Here is a 16,413-nt window from a genome sequence, read left to right as displayed (position 1 = left end):
TTCTTTCTTTCTTTCTTTCTTTCTTTCTTTCTTTCTTTCTTTCTTTCTTTCTTTCTTTCTTTCTTTCTTTCTTTCTTTCTTTCTTTCTTTCTTTCTTTCTTTCTTTCTTTCGTTCTTATTCTACATGAATAAATAAGTTAGTTACAAAATATTTTTATAATTTATTTAGACTAGACACCAGAGCAAAGCGATATTCATCTATAATGGGAAACGAGGACAGTGCTGCGCGTAAGGGGAGGCGAGAGCGGGTGCCATGACAACGCCCTCAAACCAATAACGTAAACCGATGAAGGGCGTCGTAAATACTGACGGCTCGATGTTGGAAAGAGTCGGTCGCTGTGGATCGTTGTTAGTGCTGGAGATCAGCAGCAGTGTGTATGTGTGTGTGTGTATGGGGGGACAACGCGCTCGATCAAACTCTTGCTCGCTCAGTAGATCGGGATAAGAAAAAGAGTCCTGCTCCAGAAGTCTTGTGAAGTCGAGTGATTCATATAAGTGATTGAGAATTAGAGGCTTGACCACTGTTTATGTCTCTCGCTAGGTTGCTAACTGGCTGATCCCTTAATGGAAAAAGCCTCTGAGTTTGTCTGGTGTGAGGATGTGAGCCGCTGAGCGTCTGGGATACAATGTTTTTCGTGTGTCTTTTATCGGAGCGTTTCACGCGCTACAGAGTAACATCAGCGCGAGCGCTCCAGCCTAAACAATGATTCAGAGTAACCGATCCAGAGACTCACTCCTGCAGGACTGACTGAAGAAACTCTCGCAGGTTTGTTTCCAGCTTTTTCTTCACTGTCCTGTTGAAACGTCTGTCGTCCAGCCAGCTTACGTTTGGTGGTCGTTTAGTTGTAGAGAATGTAATTAATACAAACCCAGTTTCTGGGCACAATCTTCATTTTCTGTCTTCAAGTCATGGAAAACCTAAAAAAATGTCCTGGAAAAGATTTGAACTGTGATTTTAGTATTTCTATAGTGAATACATGTCGACTAAAACAGTGTAATATAAATAAAAACACATTCTAATACCTGAAAAGTTATAGAAATGCATTGTCAAAAGATGTGGGAGCCCACGTAGCAAAATAAAAATTCTCACAGATTGAAAATACGTTTCATAAAAATCAACGTGTAAGAGGTTTATGTAAAACTCCAAATCCTCTCTAATTAAACAGACTTATAACACAGACAAACTGATGTATCATGTCTTCCTCTCATCTTGTATTCTGAAACAGCACAGTTCAGGAGATCATAAGTAGGTTTCAGATTTCTTGGCACTGATCTGACACTTGAAATAACATGATAGGATTCAGCTGCTGACCTCACAGCAGTCTGAAAGATCTCTGGATTATAATGCGATTTAGTAAGCATTAACACCCGTACACTTATCGACCAAGCCAAGACTTTTCAAATGTATGGGTAAATGTTGTGTTTATCCTATTAAACGGGACAAGCGTATACAGATTTTAGGTTCTGTAACTGTTCTTAATTTCTTTCAAGTTTTAACATTCACTAGTGAGTTTTAAATGTTCCTGCAGTCTGACAAATTAGTCTTGGAAATATGAATAAACAAGGCTGTCAAAAATGCAGTTTAGCATGTTACATTGTGAGGACATAACCCGCCATAAGGGTCAATGTTTTAAAATAGAGATTTATTTGAAAGCTGAATAAATAAGCTTTCCATTGACCGAGATACATTTATTTGAAAATCTGGAATCTGAGGGTACAAAAAAACCTTTAAAGTTATCCAAATGAAGTCCTTAGCAATGCATATTACTACTAATAATACATTTGTGATTTATTTATGATAGGAAATTTACAAAATATTTTCATGGAACATGATCTTTGCTTAATAACCTAATGATTTTTGGCATAAAAGAAAAATCGATCATTTTGACCCATACAATGTACTGTTGGCTATTGCCTCAAATATACCCGTGCGACTTATGACTGGTTTTGTGGTCCAGGGTCACATTTTAGAGAATTTGAGAAGTTATGTACTGTATTGTAACTTGATCATTCATTTGTCAGGACACCAAGTGTTTGAGAAAGCCACACCTGTATGCTCGCAACATCAAACTCCCATCAAGTGGAGACATTTTATTAAGCCTTATTTTTAAAGACACGCATATGGCGTAACCCCCAATAGTATGAGAAACAAGACATCAAGCCTTTATAAATGTACGTTTTCACGCACCGTCCTAATGAATAAAGACAGCATGTTGGTGTCTGACAGGAAAAAAAAGTGTCTGTTCGCGTAGTAATTGTGAACACAATGCGAACATTGTGTCTGATTAAACTGTATCATTTGTTCGATTGTCTCTATACAATACACTCAATTTGCCTAAAGAACTTGCTTGCTTTGGGATTAGTGTTATTTCCCTGGGAGTTTCTTCAAAATATCTAGTACGAAAGCCTTTAGAGAATCTAGAGGTGTTGTAACCACATCATTGAGTTGATTCATATGTCAATTTTGAATAAGAATGTGGTTAATCATTAATTTAGAGTGGTTTTTATTTGTTAGTGTGTGAAAGAAAATTTGTTTCCATTCATCATTGTCTGCGCGGTTTGCTGGATTGAGGCGGCTCAGTTGTGGATGACTGTTTTTGTGATCAAACATTATTGACTCCTGCAGTCGATAACCTTGGCAACTGCAGTTCTTCACCCGGGTGCCTGCAGCTCAGCATGTGCAAAGCTAATGACAAGGCCATTGTGAAATGCTTAATGTAATGGGAATAAAGTTAACAGAATGCACTCAGTACAGTCTAAAACTTGGACTCAAATTATTATGGATTACGACCTGGCTAAAAAAAAAAAAAAGTTTTAATACTCTCAGCATTTCAGCAATATTCAACATATATCTCCATTTTCCTGTTTGTTTATAAATTATAAAAAAAAGGTTATATTCAGTCAGAGGAACCATCATTTCTGTTAAACAGCATTGTTACCATTCATATTGTCTGCATGTTATGAATTTTCGAAATGCATGTTATTGATCTTACTGTAAACAATTGATCCATGCACCTATAATAATACTACTAATAATTTAGTATCTTGATTTTTCGATGAAACAACAGATTTCTCTCTGGTGATGTATGACATACTTTTCTAATCATTTAGTCCATTTGCGACAAATGTAAAATTGTAATTTAAAATAGTCTTTTTATAAAAAGTAAAGTCATATATAAAGACGAAAGACGTAAAAATTCATAACATGTAATGATATATATATATACACTTTCTGTAATTAATAACGATTAAACACATGGGAGATTTTATAAAAAAAAATTATAATGTAATAATATATAGTAAATTCATTGTTTACTCTCCAAATTAATATAGAAATGTAGAAACAACTTAAACACAGTATATTTTAAATATTTGTTTCATGGCATCTTTTTATGAATGAAGGCCAGCATCACTGATACTATTACTTCTACTGATGTTTCTACAAAATTATTATTTTTAACATTAATGATAGGCATTCAACATTTCAGTATAATTGAAAGCTATCAATTTGAACATTAATTAGGCTTTAAAAAAATCACAACTTTTAATATAAGTGAACTTAAAAAAATCTTCACATAATTCTGAATGTTATTGTTCATTCAAGCGCGAAAGAGAACTCAATTCTGGCTGTGCGCGCGCGATAGTGGCGCGCGTCTTTTTGAGCTTTGTGTGTGTCACATTACATTCACAGACTCTGTCTTGTCGCGCTTGAGTGGTTTAAAAACATTTGCATGAATTAGAGCGTGATCGTATAATGTAACGCTTGCCCGAGATGACAGAAAAAAACGGATACTGTGTCAATTGTGTAAAATATTTTTAACGTGTTAAAGGTCCCGTTTTTGTGTTTTTTTGAAGCTTTGATTGTGTTTGCAGTGTGCAATATAACATGTGTTCATGTTTCCCTGAGAAAGCCAAACAAAGGTGATTTGACTCCGGGATGAAAATAACAGCGTCTCGACGACATGGCGACAAAAACACTATACAAACGCAACACTTTCTCTTCTCCACACGGGAACAACAAGACCACGCCCCCTTTTTCGCGTATTCTTGTGGGCGGAGGTTAGTCAACAAACTGTTCTACTGACGTAATTAAAGCAGGATGTACAGGGATGTAGTCCAAACCGGCCGTTCGCTCTAGGCTTTGAAAAGGATCTTCTGTTAAATAAAATATCTCGCTTGGCATTGAACTTTGAGCGTTATAATTTTACAGGTATTATTTATGCTCTAACAGCAACATTACACACTAACTAAAGTTTGAAAAATGGGATCACGAAGAACAGGACCTTTAAAATTCAGAACAATGAATTGCTTGCGTTGTCGTGCTAATTTTGATAGCACTAATAAACAAAAGATCAAATACACTACTTACAAGCATAGATAGATATTAGGGGTGTAACGATATTCTATAGCTAATTCTATAGCTAAATAAAAAATTATGTAATAATATTCCATTACTATAATACATTATACATGTCTACATTAATAATATAATACAATTCTATATGAATAGATCCCACATTTCTGCCACAGTACCATACGGTGCGGTTAGTGTTACATCGAATAAGATCGAAAAGCCTTCTGTATCGTTTCTCCTGTTTGTAAGCACTGTTCCATCTGGCTTTAAACTAGTTTAAATCACAGAGATATTTGTGTTTTTTGTTGAATGCACGCGCTTCTCACTGGATCTCACAGCGCTGTTTAGTGTTAGCGTGACCTAGACCGATCAGAGTAAATGGATCTGCTGCTCTAGTAAGCTCGCTGCTGTTTGGACTTTGACAATGAGTAACAATGCGTGCTACCTTTTATCAACAAATTTGTCGTCTTTGGATGATTCCTCAAGGTTAGTTTCACTGTTGATTTAACGTTCGTCGCTGCTTCCACTCATTTTTTCATTCTCGTGACGAGTTTTCTTTGCCAGTAGAGCGTGTATCTTTGATGTGCAAGTTAAAAGCTCTGTTGTCGCATTTATTTCTGCTGTGTGATTGGGTGTTAGAGTAATCTATATCGTTTAAAAATGTCCAGAGCTTATCATCGTTATTGACATGAATTTTATCGCGTTTCGATATGATATCGCTTATCGACCCATCCCTAGTGTTGGCTAATTATCTGTTATCCGTACTTCTTCCTCCTCGGAGTCAGTTTGTTTTTATTTGCGCTGACTGTTCTAAGATACCGTTCAACTCTTTGTTTTGGCACACTCTGAGCTGCTTTTTGGTGTTAAGGAGTGTTCGGTGGCCCGCAGGCCTGGGCTTCCTACTTTCCTTCCTCGCCTGAGTGGTGGATGAGATACTTTATGGGTAATGGAGTGGTAATTCAAAACAGAGGCCTGTGGGCAGGATGAGGTTTGTTGGAAACAAACATTTCATCAGTAAAGTTAGAGTGAATTGTCTGTGAATGGGCCGATTATTGTTTCCCTAGCTGTCATTGTCTTGTATACCTCCAAAGCCCCATTAGTATGGCTCAAATCCACCTTAATTAACACCAAATCAGAAACGAGAAAATAATTTAGTATTGTCATTAATTGAACAGCGAGTTGCAGACATTTACCTCTGTTCAGTGTCTATAGGATATTCACACAAAGTTTTGTAGTTTTTGTCGTGTTGCATTAAAGTCAATGTGAATTGACATTTGTAACGTGATTTGCCATGTGTAACTCATTTTATTTTAGTAATTAGAATGATTTCAGTGCTTAAAAGTTTAACATTAAACACATTATAATTTATAAAGTAGAGGTCGACCGATAGTGGATTTTACCGAGACCGATCACTAGGTTGGACCGGAACTATAAATAAGCATTATGCAATATTTTACAGTATGTGTTAATATGAGCAATACAATTGTACCTTGCATAGTGCATTAAAGGGATAGTTCACCCAAAAATGAAAATTAGCCCATGATTTACTCACCCTCAAGTCATCCTAGGTGTGTATGACATTCTTCTTTCAGACGCAGAATCGATGCATTTGTATAAGAAAAATATCCGTATTTAAAACTTTATAAAGTAACGTTCCGTATTCAATTTATGGAAAAAGTGTTGAAAGGTCCTCTGCCAATCAAAGGCTTACGTTTCCAGGTACGCTCGTCAGACGTCGCGAATGCATCTTGAGTAGCGAGAAGGCACTTTCAACACACTTCCACGGAAGGCGATCGGTTGGAACTTTACTTGATAAAGTTTTAAATATGGATATTTTTCTTACACAAACACATTGATTTGCTTCAGAAGGCCTTTATTAACCCCCCAGAGCCGCGTGGAGCACGTTATTCGACGGACAGGTGCATTTTTTATGGACTTCAAAAACAAAGCAACTATTACTGCTGTTATAAAGCTTGGATTAGCCAGAACTTTTTTAATATAACTCTGATTTTATTCGTCTGAATTCTGAAAGAAGAATGTCATACACACCCAGGATGATTTGAGGGCGAGTAAATCATGGGCTAATTTTCATTTTTGGGTGAACTATCCCTTTAAGGATAGCAAGGATACCAAGGTGAACAGATGAAAATTCAAACTCAATTTAATGTTGAAATTAACATACTAACAGTGAACAATACTTCCACAGCATTTATTAACCTTAGTTAATGTTACAAATAGAATCTTATTATAAAGTGTAACCATTTCATATAAATCCAAACAGTCTGCTTTTTTAGAAGGCAATTATATAATAAAAAAAACGAATGCGGTGCGTTTCTGCTTTGTTTTTATTTCTGATTTGGCAACAAGTACTGCAGTGTTTTGTATTCATACCGTTTCGCTGTCATGTTTTAAACGCGCATCTGATGTGTCAGCACTCTCTGTGCAGCGCGCAGCCCAAGTGGTAACCTCCCGCAGTTTCTCTTGAAGCCAATACGGAAGTGCCATATACTGCAATTCATCGACTGGCCCCTAGGGACAGGCTCCAGAAGGGAGCAGAATCTCATTGAGCCCCATGTTAAAATGGCCAACTTTACAGCAGAAGAAAACATGTTTACAGCCTGGTACAAATTGTGGTTTTGGTCTGTATGGCTAATTTTGCCCTTCATGACAACTGTGAGGGGGGTGAATTTTTTTATAACCCATTCGTTTACATTATATAAAGCCTTAAAGTTCTGCATAATTAAGGGCGTGGTCACTTCGAGTGACAGGTGGATGGCCATTTAACTGCTGTCTGTTAGTCATCGCGTCACTTAAGCTCCGCCCACGTGCCGCCTTTTTGCCCATATTCTGTTATCCGGGAGTGACGCGCGATGACGCGCTGCCAAGATGGCAACTGCCATCTCATCCATACTTTGCGCTTCAGAACTGCTCATCAGAATCCTATGGGTGACGTCACGGACACTACGTCCATATTTTTTTACAGTCTATGGTGCAGCCTCACATGTTAATATATACAACACAAGGCATCAGTGAGTTTTTATTTCGCCTCTAGAGGCTGGTCTCATGCTATATAATGCCAGCAGACCTTTTCAACGCTCTCATTCTGTGTAATGACAGCGCACCCTTCTCAGTCGCTCCAGCGACGGACGCAATGCAACCCGGAAAAACTATCGGTGTGGATTTTTGCCGATAACCGATTGTTCCACCAATCAGCTATTGTGCCGATTAATCGTCAAAACCAATGACCTCTATTATAAAGTAAAAATATCTAGCTTCCGCTCGATCGCCTTCCGTATTCAACTTACGGAAAAAGCGTAACTGATGCGATGTAGGACGTAGCGTAAACGTTTTCAGCTGCGAGAGGCGTTACACTTTCTTTGTAAGTTGAATATGGAAGGTGGTCTGGAGGAAGCTAGATATTTTACTTTATAAAGTTTTAAATATAGATATTTTTTTTACAAAAATGCATCGCTTCGCTTCAGAAGGCCTTTATTAACCCCCCGGAAGCGTGTGGATTACTTTTATAATGGATGGATTCACTTTTTGGGCTTCATTTTTTCGGCTGCCATTTACTGGCATTTATAATGCTTGGATTAGCCAGGACTTTTTTTGATATAACTCAGATTGTATTTGTCTGAAAGAAGAAGGTCATATACACCTAGGATGGCTTGAGGGTGAGTAAATCATGGGATAATTTTTCAGTAAATCATTTTTGAGTGAACTATCCCTTTAACTACAGAAAAGTGACAATTGTGATTTTAGTTTATTTTAAATTAGTATTTTTCTGTTTTATGAGTTTAACAAAGCAAGGTAAAATCTCCCCTTGGAACTATAGAATAACCCCTGGGGAACACGTAGCCATGGTTTGGGATTGTGTTGGCGTGTTAAAGGCTTTTAGGGGCCTTCAGCTTGAAATATGAGAAGCTGATCATTTACCGGAGTGACATAAACCATTTGGAAGGCTTGTAAGAATGTTTGAGAAGTAAAATCTAATTTTGCTGTCTTTTTCGGTTTGCGTGAGTCTTGATCTGAATCATACCCCCACAGGCTTATCCTACTGAAGTCTGAAATGAGCCCTATAAATGTCAAAGTGAAAGAATCAGCAGGTACCTGTGCAAAATGCTTTTGCTTTCCCCACCAAACCTTTCAACATGTCAATCATTTTAAAAATGCCCCTGCGTCTCGAAATATTATGATTGAGTTTCCGTGACTGTGGGTGGACATGGACCTGACTGCTGGAGCGAGAGCAGCCCGTGCAGTGAAGCTTGTTTGCTTTCGCTCTGCCAATCTGTACTCAAACCGACGACGGTGCATCGCATAAAGCATGGCTTTCCTTGACTGCCTCATTTTTCCTGAAGAGAAATGCGCACCATTTATCTTTGTCTCTGCTCAGTGAGTGAAAAACCGAGGATGTCATTCTGTTAAATGGCACGCAGTGATCATATCGTGTTCAGTTGTTTATGAACGTTCAGTAAATCTCACCCTCTGTAATAGGCAGTATGCACGTTCTTCTTATCAAGATCTGTGTTAGCCTCTTCCTTTCGCTGCATTCCAAATGTCCACCCAGATGTCCACCCCTTAATTTCTACTATATACGTACTAAATCAATCTTTCCCCCAGTTATGTTTAGGGTGGGTATTGTTTGGGTTTTTTAACCGATACTTTGAAATGGTACCGGTGCCTGAACCGATACTTTTGAAAAAAAGAGCCACAAAACGACAGTTGATGACATTAAAGAATGGCTTTTTATTGAAAAAAGTTTAAAGTATACTTGAATGTATAAATAGATACAAAACACAATTTACTTAACAAATTCACAGTAAAACCTAAGCCACCTAAAGGCCTGGGCATACTTCGGCCGTCCGCGTTCGTGCACCGCCCGCATGACGTCATTTTCGTCATGAAGAGTGTGCAAAGACTGGCTTAAAAACAACACGCTGGAAAAAAAGAGAGAATTTTTGATTCTTCAGTGTTTCTTCCAAACTATGTTGCAATGGTGAATGCACTACAGTTCTTCTCCGATCATGCCCAGCGAATGTCCCGTTGATGACAGGACTCAGTTCTGCCCTCCGATGTCTGGTAGAGCATAGACATTTTTGTACTGTGCATGTGTCGAACGCGATCCATCCTGCGTGGACAGGGCTGCGCGCGTGACGCGTCCGGGCCCGGTAAGTGAAGTATACCCGGGCCTTAACCCAACTACAATAGGCCTAATTTAACACTAAATAACAGTTACAGTACTAATAACAGGAAGTAGTCTGGATTCTTGGTATGCTACAAACCAGCTTCAATTTTCAGCTTTATTTTGCAGAAATATGACCATATTGTCCTCTCTGGCTTATTGTTTCTATGGCGACGCATCATGCCGCAATATCGCTGTATGACAGCTGTATCGGTTTTATTTATTTTTTGATTCAAAATATCCATAAACTTGTTAATATGTCATGAACTATATGATATTCACATGTTCGTGAATGTGTGTTAGTTGATCTATAATGCGCGATGGGTGCCGCCATGTTAGTTTGCGCCGCAGTTAAGATAATCGGATCTGTTGGATTTACATCACGTAAATGTATCTACGTCTCATAAAATACATGAAAGTAAGTGACCACTGACCTGGGAGAAGAATAGAGTAAACTATATAGTAGTTACTATATACTGTGTATCTGATATAAATAAGATGCGTAGTCAAATTATAACTCAAAGGATAGTTGATGCTGCTTCCATAGACATCAGTGTGTTTTTTTGCTAGTACTTGTGCATTTAAATGTCTGGAACCTAGAATAAACGTGATGTGGTTGAAAACACTGAATAGTTGTGATATGTGACGAGCGCCGGGCGCCAGTCAAAGCGCAAAAGCACGCTTGAATTTAAGTGGCACCGAAATCTACATTCTGAAATCAGTCCGGTTACAGACCGGTTATATAGGTACCATATTGGCACCGGGTTTCGGTACCCAACCCTAGTTATGTTTTGTCATAGTCTGCAGTTATATCCATCCAATGTTCATGCCCATGGAACATGAATATACAGTCAAACCAAAATTTATTCAGACAGCTTCAAACATTTCTCACATTATCACAGTTTATTCGCTATAGTTTAGAAAATGGTGATACAATATGACAAGAACTCAGAGTTAAACTGTGTCAAAACAAATTCATCTTGATAATTTCAGATCACTTTGATAGAAAGGTATGTAATGGATTACAATCAACCAATCAGCTGTCAGCTGTTTAATTTAAGTACACAATCAGATAATACCAATTTAGGTTAACCAATGACCAAGCAATGCTTCATTTTGTTCAGTCTGTGGTGTAAAAGGTCGCATTAGCAATTAAAGAAAAAACACTTAAAGGGATAGTTCACTCAAAAATGAAAAATTAGCCCATGATTTACTCACCCTTAAGTCATCCTAGGTGTATATGACATTCTTCTTTCAGACGAATAAAATTGGAATTATATAAAACAAGCCCTGGCTTTTCCAAGCTTTATAATAGCACTAGTAGTTGCTCTGTTTTTGAAGTCCATAAAAAAATGCTTCCGTCCGTCAAATAACGTGCTCCACACAGCTCTGGGGGGTTAATAAAGGCCTTCTGAAGCGAATCAATGCGTTTGTGTAAGAAAAATATCCATATTTAAAACTTTATAAAGTAAAGTTCCAGCCGATCGCCTTCCGTGGAAAAGTGTTGAAAGTGCCTTCTTGCAATTCAAGATGCGTACGTGACGTCTGACTAGCGTACCTGGAAACGGAAGCCTTATGAACGGCAGAGGCACTTTCAACACTTTTTCCATAAATTTAATACGGAGGGCGATCGGCTGGAACTTTACTTATAAAGTTTTAAATATGGATATTCTTCTTACACAAACGCATCGATTCACTTCAGAAGGCCTTTATTAACCCCCCAGAGCCATGTGGAGCGCATTATTTGACGGACAGATGCATTTTTATGGACTTCAAAAACAGAGCAACTACTACTGCAATTATAAAGCTTGGAAGAGCCAGGACTTTTTTTAATATAACTCAGATTGTATTTGTCAGAAAGAAGAATGTCATATACACCTAGGATGACTTAAGGGTGAGTAAATCATGGGCTAATTTTCATTTTTGGGTGAACTATCCCTTTAATCAAAACATGGTCAAGTAAAAGTGTCTAAATTATTTATCAATTTTATTGGTAGTCCACTGTATGAAGAATTTTTGGGTATAATATGTCACGGTTTACTTCATTTTGCTATCCTCTCTTAAATAAACAAACTATAGTGTCCTGTACCCACTAGTAAAAAAAATTATATGGTGTCTGAATAATTTTTGGGTTGACTGTATACCATGTTACATGTCCAAAACACAATATGTACTTTTGGTTCCTACTGGCTTTAGTATGTCCCTCTCAACACAGGAAAGATAACTGCTTTTCGTATAATTTCATGCGATATCTAAGTGTAATGGTGGATAACCAAAAAGAAGAAGAAGAAGAAGAAGAAAAAATTAAGCCTATTTTTAGGACTATTAAAATGCTTCACATTGGCAGTAAATGTTTTGCAATGTTTTTGCGCTTTAACTTTTCTAATGAGATTTGCGAAGTTAAACATCCAGGTAGTACGAATTTGCAGAGAAAATATTCTTAATTGCCAGAGGTCAAAATGCCAATTCCTAATGATTCCCTTTGATTTTGAGTTGAAATATGAGCAGGACTTCAGAAAGATTTTCCCTTAAACACTACTGCCTGATAGGGGCGTTTCAGGACCGATATGAGTTATATTTTCTGGTGTAGATTCTCTCTTCCACCCCCCAGCAACTCAGATCTCACTAGGTCAATTAAAATGCACAGAAATTCGTCAACATGCTCGCTAATCACACTGACTCGTCTACTAATGAGCAGAGCTCTTGAAAACCATCACTTTTAATAGGCATGGTGTAATGAGCTTTAATTGAAAATGGCCCATTTGCATGGTAAGCGGCCATATAAAGAATTTGGTGCTAAGGGTCTGATTTCCGGCATGGAAACTGCACTTGGGTGGTAATGTAATAGCATGTTTTACCATAGTATAAAAGTGTAGAGTATTAGCATAGCACCACTTGCAGGTGTCCGCCTCGTATGCCTGATTTGCATGTCTGTTGATGTGCTTCATCAGTATCAGTGACACCCCTGCGTCAGAAACATTCACATGGTGCTCTGTACAGCGCTGTTTCACCTCCCCAAATTACCTTGGTGACTCCAGGCTTTTTCAAAGAGAAATCTTCAAAGAGAGATTAAAACTTACCAGGGCAACTCCGATCAAAGGTTAAACTATGCTCAGCACGACTCTTCTGGTAATACACAGAAGGGAGCGCATCTGTTTGAAAGCAGAAAGTCTCACTTGATTCGCAGGTGACAGAAACAATCACAGAGCATTTGCTTTTATTGTTGACGAGCCGTATTATAAACTATTTCTTAACATACTTCGTTTCAAAGAGGCCATATCTTTCTTAAAGGGTTACTTCACCGATTAGCATTAAGCTTTCTGTCAGTAGAAACCCAGTAGTATATTCCAATGACTGTGCTTCCCTCCCTCATGTCCCCCTGAGACGAGAGATATCTGTATTTTATATCTGGAAAAAAACCTCCAATGACACAAATATCGTAATTTTGCGTCATCAGAGGCTTTTTTGGCCAGAGGGTAGAGACTACAGCCAGTCGTAGGAGCTAGTTCCGCATGTTTTCAACCCACCCATAGGGGTGGGATCTCACTCACAGAATGTAAAATGCGCACAAATTAATGAATGAAAATGCGGCCAAGAATTAATGCCCATGTGGCCGTGCTCATTTTAGTTTCGGTTTAGAATTATCGCCAATTCGGGGGCGGGTTGCTTGAATTGTGGGTTCATTAGCCTATTAGTCTTAATGAAAAACTCAACAAACAACTCTTTTAAAAGGGCACTTTTACATTTAGCTTTGAAACCAAATCTTCCGCGGTCACCTTATCTGTCAGCTGTTAGCGCTCGTGATGACTGAAATCTGACTCCTGCTGCGACTCTCGTTCGGCTCATGCTGTATTAGTCAGACACGTTCAGTTTTTAATTGTTGTGTCTGTTCTCTAACTGAACTAAATTATTTTATTACTATAAAAATGAAAACGACGGTGGGGAAGTGATGGAACCGGTAGGCGTGGCTTGGGAGTGGCCTTGTAGGTAGGGCTGTGCAATTAATCGAATTTCGATTTCGATTTCGATTTTGCCTCCCAACGATCACCAAAATAGTACAATCGAGAAAAAACGATTATTTTGCATTGCGTTCTGAATGAAACGCGCACGCGCTCATCCGCCCCTCCCGAAGCCACAAACTTTCTCAGATCGGGAGTCTCGTGTGCAGAATTTAAAAACTCGGCGCGAGTAAAGATGGCAGAAGGAGGGCAGTTACAGCAGCGTTTGGTGAGCAAAAAAGGCAAAACCAACTCCGTTGTCTGGGAACAGTTTGGCTTCGAGGAATCAGACGACGAGCAGAAACATGCTACGTGCAAGATTTGCTACATGGTAGTGGCTGCAACGCAAGGGAACATCACAAATCTGTTTTACCACTTGATAATTAAACACAGAGTGACCTATGACAATCTAATAAAGAAACAAAAACTGACGAGAGCAGGGGTGCCGTGTAAACGTCCTTTTTTCCCCTCATATTTTTCAAATAATTCTCTCTTTGTAAACTTTGTTCAATGCATGCGAGTGCTGCCGTATGTTTGAATATGACCAGTCGTTTTCACCGTCATCACCCGGGTTTTGTGCCAGAAGACGCGAATGAGAAGCCGCGCGCGCTGTGAGGAAATGTATCTCCTTGCGCTCATCCGAGAGCGCGCACACGTCTCTCAGCGCGCAAATATTGAGTTCACTTTCAAGTCTTGCTCTTGAACGGACAAACTCACACAAAACGTATGTCAACATGTCCATCTTGATGAGTATCCTAGCAGACATAGTCTGTATATGCCTTAAGTAAACTTTATACAGTCGAGAAAGACGACGCATATCCGATCCGGATTGAATAGCTTTTGTAAGTTTAATAGGATTCATCTTTAATTTATGCACTCAAATATGCAATGCTACCTTACATTTGATACATTTCTGTACCTGAAAACTAATGTTAGACGTACCTGAAAAGCATATCTAGCCGAACCATATTGTTGATCTTATTTATTTGTGATTATCATTTTTATGTGAATACTTTTATACTTTGATTTGAATATATGTTATATTATTTATTTTAATAGTTCAAAAAGTACAACAAATGTTACAATTTCAATTGAATTGTTGAAAGGTGTATTTTTAATAAATACAACACATTCCCAAAGTCATGTGAAATAATCGTGTTACATAATCGTGATTTCAATTTTGACCAAAATAATCGTGATTATGATTTTTTCCATAATCGAGCAGCCCTACTTGTAGGGCAGCGAAGCAAGTGCATTCTGGGAGTTGTTGTCTTTCATCCACATGAGCCAAACATACCTTTTCTGGCTTTTCTCAGTCTAGAAGGAACCAACTATAATTTCACATTTCTACTTCATAAATGACCCAATTTAAATACACATTCATCTTTCCAGCGATGAAGTATCCCTTTAATGTTTGCTCACTTTTAAAAACGCTGATTTTTTGCCTCTGTTTTGTTAACGTTATTTTTATCCTTAGTTGTTAGGAGTTATTCTGAGGGAAATATGAGCCAGCACAGTCGGGTACAGAGTGTCTCGATGTTTATTGGTCTGGCAGAAATCCATCTCGTTACAGTTCGGAAAGCAATGCATTCGCTCAAATGACTTGAACATTTCCAATTTGTTAAACATTTTGAAACAACACACAATCTTGGTTTTGCTTGGAGGTTTATACCCTGGGAAAGGAGAAGTTTCAGGTTAGGAGAAATGGAAAGTAGCTGTTCAAATAGTGTCCGTAATAAGAAATTGGCCTGTTTTTGTTCCATGCTGTAGCCTTGGTAAAATGCAACTTAATGTAATATGTTTGATCTTTCTGTGTGCTTTTTTTGCAGGCAAGCTTTTATGTGCATTGGCACAGTGTGCTCCAGAGCAATGGCTATGAGAATGTCTTAGCCCAGCGAGCACTTGCAAGGGGGGACTCTGCTTGTTTCTCCCGCTATGGGAACTCCAGGTGATGAGTCCGCACCAGTGATGGGGATCCATTGAGTCCTGTCCCTGACACTATTCATTGCCCTTTCCCCCTTTACCCTTTACCCCTGCCCTGCCTGGCTAGTGCACGAACATGCTGCGCTTCCTCCCTCTCAAGCTTGGCCGTTTGTACCGGTGTCTGAAGCTTCTCTTTGTCGTGGGGCTGTTTGTCATCTTGCTGATGAACACGCACAACCTCTTCGCCTCTTTCCAAAAGAACGAACTCACCGACAGAAGGTTCATCAACCTCAACAAGTGCCCAGCCTGCTTTGGCACCAGTTGGTGTCGCAAGTTCATGAACGGACAAATATCTTTCGAGACATGGGGTCGCCTTCGCTTCCTGGATGTCTTCAATGTGAAAAACGTTTTCTTCGCCCAGTACGGGGAGCCTCGTGAGGGTACACGGAGGATTGTACTCAAGCGGTTGGGTTCCAACCAAGAACTTGCTGATATTGACCAGAAGATCTGCAAGCGGGCAACAGGTCGGCCCCGTTGCGATCTCATCCAGGCCATGTACAAGACTGAGTTTGCCCGACTTAATGGGGACGTCAGACTCCTAACTCCAGACGTGGTGGAAGGCTGGTCAGACCTTGTTCATTGTCCGTCCCAAAGACTGCTGGACAGAATAGTCAGGAGGTACGCTGAGACAAAGGACTCTGGAAGCTTCCTTCTCAAGAACCTTAAAGACACAGAACGGATGCAGCTGTTGATGACCTTGGCTTTCAATCCGGAGCCCCTAGTACTTCAGGTAGGTTTTTTTCATGTTGTCTACTAACCCATCTCTCTCTGACAGACTCCCTAGGCCTCTAATGTATCGTCTGTGTTATAAAAGCCAGATCATAACGAATGCTCTTGAATTGCCCTTGATAATTCTGCCAGCGAAATGGAACCTGTCAGTTTGGTGGGTTGCAAAT

The 16,413-nt window shown here is 39.0% G+C and overlaps 1 protein-coding gene across 1 annotated transcript in view; it reads left to right on the top strand.

Annotated features, from left to right (window-relative positions):
* The first annotated feature begins 304 nt into the window (after positions 1-304).
* dipk2ab (divergent protein kinase domain 2Ab) overlaps positions 305-16,413 on the top strand; it is an 84,383-nt gene continuing 68,274 nt past the window's right edge. Inside the window, exons 1-2 of the mRNA XM_079805474.1 lie at positions 305-766; positions 15,364-16,247. Coding sequence (XP_079661600.1) covers positions 15,594-16,247 — 654 coding nt within the window. The 5' untranslated portion in view covers positions 305-766; positions 15,364-15,593. The remainder of the gene's footprint in view (positions 767-15,363; positions 16,248-16,413) is intronic.

The sequence above is a fragment of the Gobio gobio genome, assembly GCF_949357685.1.
Source record: "Gobio gobio genome assembly, chromosome: 23".
In the NCBI taxonomy this organism is placed as follows: Eukaryota; Metazoa; Chordata; class Actinopteri; order Cypriniformes; family Gobionidae; genus Gobio; species Gobio gobio.
Note: the sequence above shows the minus strand (reverse complement) of the source record. Positions and strands in the feature narration are given on the sequence as shown.